At 37.4% G+C, this 14,109-nt stretch overlaps 1 protein-coding gene across 1 annotated transcript in view; it reads left to right on the forward strand.

The window, feature by feature from the left end:
* cntn5 (contactin 5) overlaps nt 1-14,109 on the forward strand; it is a 152,357-nt gene that overhangs the window by 78,884 nt on the left and 59,364 nt on the right. Inside the window, 2 exon segments of the mRNA XM_032545882.1 lie at nt 5,485-5,580; nt 9,443-9,646. Of these exon segments, the coding sequence (XP_032401773.1) occupies nt 5,485-5,580; nt 9,443-9,646 (300 nt within the window).

Consider the following 14,109-nt stretch of genomic DNA (forward strand, 5'->3'; position numbering starts at 1 on the left):
AATGTCTTATTTTCCAGTTGCCTGGAAACATTTCCCAAAGAAAACAACAATTACTGAGAGTTATAATGAGAGGCTTAAACTGGATATGCTCAAGTCTGAATTTCTGTGCCGTTACAACAGGTGTATCTGACTAAAAATACAATAAGAATATCTTTTGTTTTCATCAATTGAGGTAATTTGTCTTGGATTTTTTTTTTTTGATGTGCAGAATATATAAACAAGGAGTATATCTAAAGTATTAGATATGCGCAAGTACAAGTATAAATCATTTTGTGTTTGCCTTGATTAAAATGTACCAAATGATAACTTTAAAACCAAGGATGTACCAAATCTTGATTTTAGTACCATTACAGCCCTTCCATATTTTGCTTCTTGTAGCTGCAGCGCTGCTAAGTCAGAACTAAAAATGTTGAGAGGGAGGGATTGGCAGCCAAAAGGACTTCAGACGCCACATTAGTTTTAAAAAATACATCGCTGATGACTCAAAAGTGTTTGGTAGAAAGGTGTGAGAAGCTGCTATGTTTGCAACAAAATTACTCACTGAAGGTGTGTAATTTACTGAGCATTTCTGCCTTGAATGGTTGTTAATTATTAATCAAAATGATGATGATGCCCTTGTGTGTATGTGACAAATTGAGAGAACACACACAAACCTCTCAGTGTAGTAGAAGTTTGACAGTAACTAAGCCAAAATATATAATAGTGTTGTTTAAATTGCCTCTAGCTTTAATCATTAGCTTAATTGGGGTCTTTCTTTCTATCCTTTAGGTTATAAATTACTACCTTGTATCAAAGTTTTTCAATAAGCTAATTACATCATTAGATAATTAATGCTCCATGGCTCAGAAGAGTAAAATAAGTACTCTGGACTTAGGGAGTCCAAATAGCCTGGACTCCCTGCATTCCAGTCTGTCTTCCTGCTGCTACTGAAGGACCTTTGAATTGACAGTCAAGCCCAGGAGTTACCTTCTGTATTATTACTTAACATTTCTTCCACCTCTCTAAATATGTGGAGAAAACACATACTGGACATCTTTCCTGCATTATTCTCCTTTTCTCTCCAGTGATGCTGAGCATCATAAAGCTCACTTTGCCAACAGAAAGTCCGCTGGCAGTGGACTTTTGCAACAAGCTCTACTCATATGGTTAAACTTTAGGTAACATGGTAATAAAAAAAAATCCCTGAAAACTGTAAATGTGTGTTTTTTCGACAGTAAGGTTTAACTCAAAGTAAAATCAGCCAAAATATGACATTCATTGGCAGCGGACCATGACATATGAACCAGGAGATGAATCAGGGGTCTCTCTCCAATCACTTATCCAAGGACGACAGAATATCATGTTTGGTTTCTATTTTGGTTTAGAATGGAAAATAGCATGTCACAAATTACTTCCACCCTTCTTAAAAACTAATGGAAGAATCTTTATTGGTTTTTGATCAAAACCATTTTATAGATGCTGACTAACTTGTTTTGCTTGTTTCTACTGGCCTTTTTATAATATGTCTTGAGGTTCATGTTTTTGAGGTTGGAAAACTTCCTGTAGTTCCCTCCATAGATTTATTTATTTTTTTTATGTTAAATTTATTTTAGCAGTATGTTGATTGAGAACAAATTCTTGTGTTCAACAACAACCTGTTCAAAGTTCAAAATTCATTCAGATTCAAGTCTGGGCTTTGAATCAAGAACATGTTGGTGAAACTCCAGGTTACTTTAAACCTAAATTTGCCATTGGTATGAATTATTTTGGGCGTAACTGTAATACAATATGTTTGTCTTATTGCCATCTCTCATTGCTTTTTTTTTTGCAAACATTCATTTCAGAACAGTGCTTCTGTAAAATGAGGATGAGTTGCACTCCCCTGGCAGACAGGCCATGACAGTCTTTGCATTTTGCTACAAGCAAAATCTCCAAATAGCTAGCTACCTCCCTCTCTTTCCAAGGGGAAAAGTTCATGAGGTTTCCCCTTCTTTCACCATCAGACTCAAAAGGGTGAATGAGAGCATTACTCAGCACTCCACATCACTGGAGAAAACTGCATGGTCTGTAGTATTTCATTAAAAAGAATTTAAACAGCAGGGACTGAAAAAAATGGTTTTGACGCAGGGATTTTGAAATCGCTATACCTTAAAACTGGAAACTAATTTTGTGCTATCTGCTGATTTAACAGCTTCATTTTTGTACATCTGAAATGGCCTTAAAACATTTCACAAGTTTTAAACAATTAATCCATTAATGGCAATGACTGATGTGTTAGAATTTAAAAGTTTAGAAATAAAGCAGTAGAAAGTTGCACTGAGTTGTTTGCTGTCAAATCAATATTGAACAAAGTAAACAATCATTTGCTTTTCATCCATGCATTAGCAGTACGTTTGTCAACAAGAAAGATTCGTTGAATTCCAAATGATCTGTGATGACGGGTCTTTCTGTTGGGTGGCAATCTGAAAAACTGCAGAACAAAACCCCTTAAGGCAGCCAACACACAAACATGGACCCGCAACGTGGCTCTACTTCAAACGCCTGTGCTTGAATTGGCTGTCATCTAAGGGGATTCCAGGCTCAGTTATTATTGGACTTAACAGCTGACTTTGATAATGTGGATCATAAGATCCTACTCTCTCGGCTGGAATAGTAGACTGCTATCACGACCTCAGCTGGTTTAGGTCCTTCCTTTCAGATAGAAGTTGTTGTGTCAACACCAATTATGCCATCTCGGCAACAGCTGATTGGCTTCTTTTCTCTTTGCCGGTACCTGCTGCCAATTTTGTGCTATTTTTAATAATTATTTATAGCTATACTTTATTTTATACAGATGACTGACCAATTTATTTTCTCCTAACTTATATTATGCTCTGTCTCGCTTTCTGTCGACTATCGTAACTGAGTGTTCTTAACTGTAATTGCAACAAATCTCAAATTATGTTGCTTCGACCCAAATGCACCAGTATGATCCATGGTGTTTCTTTCCTTCCTGCCCCATTAAGATAACACTTTATTGCAATCTACAAAACAGTGGAAGTGTTTCGATTGTATTATTGCTTTTATAGTGTTGTGATGTATCCAGGTCTGTCTTGCAAATGAGAGAGTCTCAAGAGATTTTTCCTGTATAAATAAAGTATTATATAGTACAATTATCAAATTTTTAAGTGTAATTTGAAGTGTTTAAAATGGATCATAGGCATAAACATGTTTTGCTTCATTTTTATATGTTTGCACCTGTAGTCTTTCTCTCTTTCCTTCTCTTTCTCTCTCTTTCTCATGACGGTATACAAGCTACTCTAACTTTTTGCCATGCAGATTCAGCGGGGAGAGCTTCTAATAATGCATAATATTTACTCTTTGGCCTCCTTGTTTTATTTGTTTTTATGCTCCCTTCTTATTAGGTTTAAAGCATGTGTGTATACATTTATTCTTGAATGAATGCGCTGAATCCATCCACCAGCTGCTAGATGCTCTGTGTGGGTTGTTTTTAGCACACAAAGTCGAGGGCATGGCAGAGTGTCTTCTGGTAATTTTAATATTTAAAGTTATAAAATATAATATGATATAGGAGTAATAGTAACACCAATTTTTTGATATGGTAATGTCCAATCAGAAGTACGACCATGGAATGTAAAATGTGAGATCTGAATAGTTGCTCTGAGCTGCTTGTGTGTGAAATATTGCCATCAGTACTGTTTTAAAGGAGCCCCCAGGTCTAAAGTTATCAGACTGTTTTTCTTGACTTTAGACCAAATGAAACATAATGGAGCAACACCAGCAGCTGTGAATGCTCCACAAACCATCTATGGCTGTGATATCATATAAGACATGTAAACTGTGAAATAAATCAACTTTCTCTGCCTTTTTCTTGTGGTTCTACAGCCACCTGCAGAAATAAACCTACTCCATGTCAGAAACAACCAATCAGAACCAGAAGGAAGAGCTTAGCAGTGTCAATCACACTGGTATACATGCTGCTCACACCCTCCCTGTTGCTCTCTGCTGCACTGCAGCTCCTTACCCACAGCAGATCCTGTGCAGGCTTGTTAGCATGGCCACCGATGGTGACGGATAACCAGTTTTCTTGTCATGTTAGGTCATGAGTGTGACTGACAGTGCTAAGACCTTCCTTATGGCTCTGATTGGTTGTTTCTTACCAGATGGAGTATTTCTCCTAGTGGCAATAGGACTACAGGAAAAAGGCAGAGTAGCTAATTTTTTCAGATTTTCTGTGTTATATTGTACTGTCTGGCCATTGTAATGATTTTAACAAATATGTAAAAAACATAATGTTGTACAAGTTACTTACTGCAGCTATAAGGCTACTGCCATCAAATGTTGGTAGTGCAGCTCATTTTGACTGCCATTATACTTTATACTGATATGCATACAACACCCTGAACAGCTAACTTCTTTAACAATGGCCTTTTGTGGTTTATAATTGTGTAAGCTAATATGTGGCCATGCATATTGCATAAACTTTTCTGCTTTCTAAAGAAGTTTTATTGGTCTTATTTAAACATTCCCCAGAAATTACGGTTTCATTGAAAGTAAAATATAGAAAAGTGTGTAATAAATCAGTGTGAGTTTAAATTTTTGCTTTAGATTCTTGAAATAATGTATTTTTCAATGATATCATTTATTGACATGCACCTGCCTAAACCCTTTTATTTTATTGTTTCTCATGGCTAATCTTGCTTTCATGACACTACTATACATTTTTGCAGTCAACAATTAACGCTGTTTTTCTGTTTGCATCTTCTTGCTTTATTCTTTGCATCCACTCTGTGGGATGACATTCATTGTGAGCACAGGTTGAGCTGAAACATTAAAAAAAAGCTACTTGTGAGACGAGAACATCAAATTAAACTCTGTGCATTACTGTGTGGCACACTTTAAAATGAAGTCAATGAACCATTATTACTAAATCTGCAGGAAATGCAGCTTTCACAAGTCATTGAGGAATAATTGCCCAACAGCTCAGCAGTAATGTGCAAAGTTATGGAACAGAAGTGGTTTGGACATAAAGACCAAACATGGATCATGAGCTTGTTCATTTATTTCTATCACTCTGCGATCATCTTAAATTGTTCTGACATCAATTGTTTGTCTACCTGCAGTATGATGCTGAAATCAGGTGCATGTGGTGGGGAGGTATGCTGTAGAACGTCCATGAAGCTGCTAAAGTTGGACGCTGAAGGGGAATTAACAAACTGACTGTAGCTGCTGAAAGAATTTAACATGATCAGAGTTTTTACCACCTTTTACCTCAGTGCCTGCATTTGCTGAAGCCCTGTTTAAGCAGTTCTTGTTGAGATTCATCATTGAGTTGAATCCAACCAGAAAAAAAACAGGGATTTGAAACAAGCTTTACTAATCCTTTGTATTAACTCATTTGGCTTCCAGAGGAGATAAGAAATATTTTGCTTTTGCTTGCATTCACATGAAAACATATCAAAGTTTGGTTTTGCTAATGATGCTTTTCGTTTTGTATCATTTTAGACCTTGGTGCTTTCAGTACGAGGACCCGGGGCGGCGTGTCGGTGCGTGAAGGCCAAGGCGTGGTGCTCATGTGTACTCCTCCTCCTCATTCGCCAGGTAACCGGAGCTTTTCTTTCACTAAGCTCCAACATAAATCAATGTCTCCATTTTATAAGAAGTCTCATCATCACGTCTTTCAGATGATGAGCAGTCAGCACAAAACTGGGACACAGATTCTCAGAGTTTATGTTTTTTTGGATCATGAGAAATTGAGTGAGATGTCAGTAGCCAATTATTTACGATAGACAAATCGCACAAGATCTCTGCCCACAGCTGTCATCTGTTTTAAATTATGCAAACCCAGACACTTACAGGTTTCCTGTTCATCAGCATGTCAAGCTTTCCTAGTGATGGGAAGGTTTGCTGAGGGTTTCTGCCATTTGCAAAAGAAAAAAACTCTAAAATTTGCAGCTCATTCTAATTGGAATCTGGGTAAGGAATTTTGTCTCTCACATCTTGCATTTTGTGCTTTTAATTTGAAAAAATAATTATCATATACATGTGCGTATTTTTCTGTCCACAGTTATAACTGTGATTGACATTTAATAAAAATCAAACATGGTGCACAGTGTTATGAGGGGATAGGAGGATGATGGAAATATAGATTTTCTGCCGTCTTTAGTTTGTTGCAGCCTTGCTCCTGTAAACTGTAATTGATCCAGGTATCAGTCACAGTGACATAGTTTGAAACATTCATGCTGTGCTGCATTAAGTTGACCCATGGAGCAAAACACTCATCCAGGAACTTGCACCTTGAAGCAGTATTTTCAGAGATGCAAACAAACTCAGCAGGGCACGGTGGCAGATCTGTCATGTCCTTTCTTTCAGCTCAAAAAGCTAAAAACTCTTCTTAATATCAGAGAATTACCCATCCTGCCCTCCAGCTGACACTACTTTGCAAAAGGTTTTGCACGCAAAAGCTGTTATTTTATATCTCCCAATAGCATGTGGCATAATTGTCATGCATACACAAATTAAAATTGATCAGTGTGGGATTAGGAATGTTTTCACATATTGCCACAACAAACTTTAAGATCTTAATTCATTTGTTTACTGGAAGACCAAGTCTGTAAGAAGATAGAAAAATACTTAAAACTTTAGAAAAAGATAAAGGGGTTACTTGACAGCAGGTCAGTGATCTCAAACATACAACTAGAGCTTTGGTGAAATTGTTTAGTTTAGAGCATACCCATGTTAGAATGACCTTCAGCTAAATATAATCTGTGGCAGAACTTCAAAATTTCACAGGCAACCAATTTGACTGAGATTAAACTATTTTGTAAGGAAAGAATTGTAGATGTGAAACATCATTTTTTATGGACTTGGAGAAGGCACTCGACCATGTCTGGTAGGGGGAACTCGGGTAGGATGGGGTAGCAGGCTTTGACATGGGTTGTTGGGTCGCTGTACAGCTGGTGTTGGAGCTGGCTCTGCATTGCTGGCAGTAAGTCGGACTTGTTTCCGGTGAGATCATTGTACTCCACCAATGTTCCCCTTTGTCATTGATTCTATTCAGAACATTTGTGTACAGAATTTTTTGGCGCAGCCAAGGTGTTGAGGGTATTTGTTCTGGTGGGGTTAGGATTGCCTCTCTGCTTTTTGCAGATGATGTGGTTCTGTTGGCTTCATCACATGTATAGCTTTTACTGAAGCAGTTCACAACTGAGCCGAAAAAGAGTAGAGTCCCTTCTCCGGATTGGGGAAGAGATCCTGCCCCAAGTGGAAAAGTCAAAGTATCTCTGTCTTGTTCATGAATGAGGGAACAATGGAGCAGGAGATTGAGATTACAGATGCAACCGGCGAAAATGAGTTTGCTCCACATTGAGAGGAGCCGGTTGGGGTGGCTCAGGCATCTGGTTAGGATGACCTCAGGGAGCCTTTCTAGTGAGATGCTCTGGACACGTCCCACTGGGAGGAGGCCCTGACGAAGACCCAGGACACCCTAGAGGGGCTGTGTTTCTTGCCTGGACTGGGAACGCTTTGGGATACCCCCAGAGCAGCTGGTTCAAGTGGCTGGGGAGAGAGAAGTCTGGGCTTCCCTAGTTAGGCTGCTGACCCCACGACTCAATCCAGGATGAGCGGAAGACAGTAGATGGATGAGATGTGCAAAGCTGGTAGACACATATCCCAGAAGACTGGATACAAATGCACAGGATTAATATTTAAACTAATTACTCTTGTTTGAGGAAAATAGATTTTATTACTTGGATACTCATCCATGATTAGGTTTTATGTAAATAATTCACACAAAATGTTTCTCTTCTAGAAATCTTTGTTTTAATTTGTTGAAAAAAAGAAGAATCTGCCACTCTGAGCAGTTGATATTTTATATTAATATCATCTGTTTATAGATTTCATTTCTAGTGAGAATTACATTAACAAAATAAAGAATATTCAAACAAAAAATCTATATTTTGATTGGACAGAAGCATTGAATGTGCCACTTTGATGAATGTTCTTGTGAGTCGGAGTGTGCCACAAGTGAAATTCGTAATAGACTTTAAACCGTGTTTGGGTTAAATTGGTTGTGGGAGGATTTAAAGACATTCAAATCCACTCAAATTTAAATAGGTCTCCATTGGCAATCATTGAGCTGTGAAAAGTTTATTTCCCTTTTCTTGGCTCAGAACAGTTTCGATGTTTCTCTTTGGCAAATATTGCTCCATGTTGATAGAGAGGAAACATGACACTTTAAAGGCAAATTACCAGAGCTGTGATCTTTGTTTTTCTGGCAAAGATTATGTTGTAATAAAAAGTAGTCTTAGTGAAGGTGGTAAATGATTAGAACTCTCCTAATTACTGCATTTTCTGACTTCTTCATCTTTGATTGTTGAGCTGAGTCTGAGAATGTGCAGAAGGATCAGCATATATTTGATACGAGATTAACATAAAGTCATTTATCCCCTGTAAAATTCACATTAGCACATTAATAACAGCTAAACTTTAACAGAATAGATTAAAATTATATTAATAGAAACTGTGGATTACACAGAAAACATAGAAAGTATATAAACTACTGGACTTGAATACTAGGAAATCCTGATCAAACCCTTTAGAGGCAGCAGAGGATTTGAGTAGAGCTTCTCCTTCCATCTGGGCCCTAAACCTACAGACAGAGATGAAATGGTTTAGATCAATTCATATGTTGGAATGGCCCAGTCAAAATCCAGACCTAAATCCAATATAAAATCTGTGGGAATACCTGAAAATTACTGTTTAGATGCTCTTCATTCAGTCTGAGTTTGAACGAATCTGCAAAAATGGGGAAATAAATTGAGTTTTTGGTGGTGCAAGGCTTGTAGGCATATCCCAAAGAACTTGCATCCGTTATTGCAGCGAAATGCGATTCCACAAATTGACTCAGGACCTTTGAGAACCCTGTATGCTTTCCTTTTCCTTTCACTTCACAAATGTACTCAACTGTGTGTGGTTCTGTCACATGAAATCTACATATATAAAAAAAAACATTGCAATTTTTAGTTTTATTGCAACAATATGTGAAGTTCAAATGGGTCTACAAGACTCTGCATGTACTCAGGAATGATTAGGTCTTATAATCCTTTGCTTGATCTCTTCCTGTTTATTTTGCTGTAACTGCACCTGTTTGTGAGCCTAAACAGTGATGACACACATGCTTTTTGGAATCAGTCCATCACACTGAATCCCAGTTCCAGATATCGTCCGAGGATTCAAATGAGCTCCATATGAACAATAAACCCCCCAAAATCCTTTGGCTGTATTCTATAAAGAGAATCCTGGATATTTTTTAAAAGATACAGTATATTACGCCAGTAGATTTTCAGTTTCACACCATTATACTTCTATGTAGCAAAGGGTTGAACTTTCTCATGCATACTGAGTAGGTCAGCCTTGGAAACGAATGTAAGACATAAATGGACTCTCTTTTTTTCTTCCACAGAGATAATCTACAGCTGGGTGTTTAATGAGTTCCCCTCATTTGTCGCTGAGGACAGTCGCCGCTTCATCTCCCAGGTCACAGGGAACCTGTACATCTCTAAAGTTCAGCCCTCAGATGTCGGAAGCTACATCTGTCTGGTGAAGAACGCGGTGACGAGCACCAGGGTTCTGAGCCCGCCGACTCCCCTGACACTGAAAACGGACGGTGAGGATTTTTAGCTCTTAAATGATATGCAGACTGTTGTTGAGTCTTCTCTTTGCTCGGCTGATCAGATTGCAGCGCTGGCTTTTCTGAAATCTATCTATTGCCTTCTGCCGCTGGATTGCTTTTGCTCAGATAAAAATCTGGGATGGATTTTACATCAAGATATTGCACTATATCATACCGTAATGTGTTTGGAGGAAGTTTTACACCGGAAGCCTCAAGGTGTTTTGAACAGGATGCACAATTTATGGAGATAGTGAGCAGTGCTCGAACGTTAGTGTTGGGGGGGAGCCCGCTTTGCTCACAATGTGCTTTCGTGAAAATGGCCATCGGGGAAATCATTTCCCTGCATAAAATTATCTAAATCAATGGCCCTTGCCATGGATGGGGCTTTTGTCTTTTATTTTTGCTGCTCAGGAGCCAGGCTCCCGAACTGTTTGTTGGATTCTGGTGAGAATACCACCTGGAGGCATGTCACCTCTGACTTGACGCAAAGCAAAATGTCCATTACATCAATCAGGTGCCTTTTGTTGTCAAAGTTTATACAAACCAGTGTGATTACACACCCAGTGAAGCTGTGAAATACCATTTGTATTCTGAATTCTTTCCCTAATGTTGCAGGAGGATTACATTCCTCCCAGCAAGTTTGTTGCTCTTTAATTGCATAAGTGTTTGAAGTTGCCCTGTGAGACATGCATAATGCTTTGCACACAACCATGCTAAATTAGTTTGTGTCTCTTGCTAAACGAAAAGCAAAATGCAGTCAGAGGGGCACGCGGTCAGTCTTCTATCAGCTCTTTATTGTAGAGGAAAAAAAGATCTGTCTTTTTTTTCATCAATGAGTGATGGGAAGGGAAATTAATTTGGCAGCATCAGTCACATACATTTGTGCAAAATGCCTATCACTTCATTTGTAATGGATCATTCATATGTAATGGATCATTTTTCTTTTTGTTATACGTTTGAAAAGACATTTGATCCCTTTGCAAACAGTATCCTGCACTACAGCTAGACACTCAAAGAAGTTGCATATAAAATTGACATTTTGCAAGCACTTGTATTTTTAATTAGATAATAGATTAATCTGTCTTAGTGAAAATAATTAACTTTTATTCAATAAAAGCATTAAGCTTGCTTGCAGTTATGTTACGTAAAGTCTTCTTTAGGAATGAAACAGATTAAATCTGCCATTTTCTAACAATTAGTTTATTACATGATTTTGTTGCTTTTGTGTATGTAGTGGTTGCAAATCCATGTAAAAAATATCTTTCTATAATGCTTCATGTTTATGTATGTTTTATAAAAAAATCACAATGTACTTTTTTTTTATTCAGGAACTGCTACTCCTGTAAATTCATTCTTAGACTAGATGTTTAAGCCCAGATGTCATGGTTTCCCAGTAGATCTAAAATAATCTATTCAGCTCATCAAATTCAGATAATAAAGTTCCGACCTGCTGATACTGAATTTAACCAGTGGTCATTTATCTTAAAGAAGTATAAATTACTATAATATTGTCTATATTTATTCAGCATAGAAGGGCACTGTATTTCAATGCAGAAAATTATTTCTGCTAGACGTTTTCAAAATAAGCTGTTGTTTTATTTAAATCAGAAGCAAGGGGAAGATGACACTGTGTGTGAGAAAGTACAGTCAGTGTTACACAGCTCTGTTAAATGTGATTTCACAACTAAATTTTAAAAGAGGAAAATCTGACCCCAAAGTTTTGATTTTAAACTTTACTGAAACTTTATATTAGCATGGTTAGAGGATCACCACCAGCAGCATTTACTGCATACACCTGCCTATTTCTAATTAGCAAATACTTGAGACCCTGCCTAACAAATCTTAGAGCATATTTTAAAAGTTCAAACACCAAATATATCATGATATTCATTAAAATATACTGTGGAGACCTGTCTATGTGCTGCTAAGCTCTAACATCTATGGTCTTTCTTATCTCCACTTTCGGGGGTACAGCACATGAGCTCAAAAAAGAAAGGGGAAAATAAGAACAGCACACCTGAATTGGTCTGCTTGAAAATGGCAGTCAATGACATGTCAAATAGCATTGCATGGCAACACTTTCTTACATTGTTTACAAAGTGATCTTGTCTTTCCCTCATTATCTTTTTCTCTTTTTTCTGCCAGAAAAGCACAAGTCATTTGAAGGTAGTGGAGACGTCTTCTGTGCTTCTGAAACCATCAATTCTTAAAAAACACAAACATTTATGACCAAAACAATGTCAACAAAGAAGTACAAAGGTTCCAATTATAAGGTTTGAGGATTGTCTCAGTGGGTTACTCCCATGGATTCAGCCTTGAACTCTGTGCAGTTTCTACAAGTCCTTAATGGCGATATTATTCCACCTATATGCCAATTACTTTTTTACCCAAAGCCTGAGCTTTTAATGTAATAATGATCTCAAGAACTCTAGCAGACCTGGCAACAAAAGGCTAAAGATGCAGAATGGCTGTCATAGGGTGAAGTTGCAAGCTTTCGTTTGAATTACATAGAAACTTGTGTGTGCATATGAAACAAACAGCAAAGGGGAGAGCTCCATCTTGAAACTAAAGGAATAATGCATGGAAGAGTGCTGAGAAACATCACCATGATCTTGTCAGAGGCCACTAGAAAACTATTCAAAGAAACCAAAGGAAGAATTTATGCTTATGGAACCTTCTGAAGCAGTTTGCTGTAGTAGCTCTGATGGGCACACATTATTGAATAGATTATGAATTTATGGCTGTGCTGTTTACTGTAGCAGCTCTGACACTGTAATATCTAAGCTCAACTCAAACATGTACAGCCTGAGCTATTTTTGTGCTCGCTTTGAGAACTGGTTTCAAAACGATCACTCATTGAGGTTCTTATAAAATACAACAAAACACAGTTGAAAAGCACAACTGGATCTATGCTTTTCATAGTTTTGAAAGTTAAACTAACACCAATTCTGAAAAAGACCAAATAGACTAGGCACAGTGTTAATTTACTGTATCTCTGCCAGATTTGGGTACAAAACTACAGTAACAGTTGTCTTGCTGGCAGGTTCTGTAAGTTTATGCAGAGAACCATTTTATACTCAGACTGAAACGTTGCTTCATATCTGAAAATTTTAAAGCTTTCCAGAACTTTATCCCTGACCTGTCTGGTGTGTTTCTTAGTCTTCATGAATCTGTTACGGTGTTCTCAAAGAAATCTCAGGAGCCTTTACAGACCAGCTGTATTTGTACTGAGATGAAATTAAGCCCAGTTAGACACGATTCTCAAAATAAATGACTTTTGGAAGCAGCTGGTTGCACTGGATTTTAATTACGAAGGTCAGGCTAAAGGGACGTGAATAAAAACAGCTTGACTTTTCAGATTTTTATTTGCATTTTAAAAAATCTTTTTCTTCCACTTCACAATACTACTTTATATGGCTTAATTACATAAAGTCTCCCTGAAAACCTTTTGAAGTTCAAGGTCGTCTTAAAATGTGAAAAACTTCCATGTTTTTTCAAGGCACTGTAAAACAAGTAATCTGAAAGAAAGAAACAATCACAATACATCATGTTATGGGGTTCACTGCGGATTAAAGGATGAATGTAAGAATAAAATATAGTCTTAATGTGAGTCAGGCTCTGAATGAATCTCCCACCAATATGACCTAAGAGCATTTAAACAGCTCACATTCTTTTGTTGTGTTGAAAGCACTCCTGTAGATTAAAAAATATATACTATACTTCTAAATATACAGTTGCAATCGCCTCAAAGTAAAACATGCGTTTTTATTTTTTTCTTTGGAAAAATAAAAGCACCTAAATAGTCTCTAGTCTTTTCACTGTTTAAAGTTAGAGCAGGTAACTTTTATTAAAAAAAATCAATAATAAAATGATATATATATATTATTATTTTTTATTTTTTTATTTTGGTTAAAACTGTCCTGACAGTATGTAATATGAGACAGATAATCTGTGCAAAAATTAAGCTCCTCAGAATTTCTACCACCATCTTCAGAAATACACAGCTCAGTCAGAAAGACCAATAAGAGCCAGGAGGAGGTTCTTAGTGCTGTCAATCAAGTTTGGGTACTCTCTGCTCACAATCTACCCTGTACTCTCTGGTAGGCTACAGCTAGTTCCACCCAATGGTGCCTACAGAGAATGCGCTGGCTAGTTAGCATAGATCACTGTGATTAAACAAATTTTCTGTAATGGTATGTTGCTTCTCTGCCAGTTGCACATTTGCAGCGTATACATGAGTTGATTGACAGTGCTAAGACCTTCCTTCTGATTGACCAAGAGTGGTGTGTTTCTGCAAATGGCAGTAAGATCGTAGGGAAGAATCAGAGGAGCTCAATTGTTTTTACTGATTATCTGTATCATGTTGTACGACAATCAATGTATAAAAGTTACCTAATGAAAATGTAATATTCCTAAATAGACTTGTTTGATATCTAGCATCTTCTTGTTGCTTTTGC

This window comes from Xiphophorus hellerii, chromosome 18, assembly GCF_003331165.1.
Source record: "Xiphophorus hellerii strain 12219 chromosome 18, Xiphophorus_hellerii-4.1, whole genome shotgun sequence".
In the NCBI taxonomy this organism is placed as follows: domain Eukaryota; kingdom Metazoa; phylum Chordata; class Actinopteri; order Cyprinodontiformes; family Poeciliidae; genus Xiphophorus; species Xiphophorus hellerii.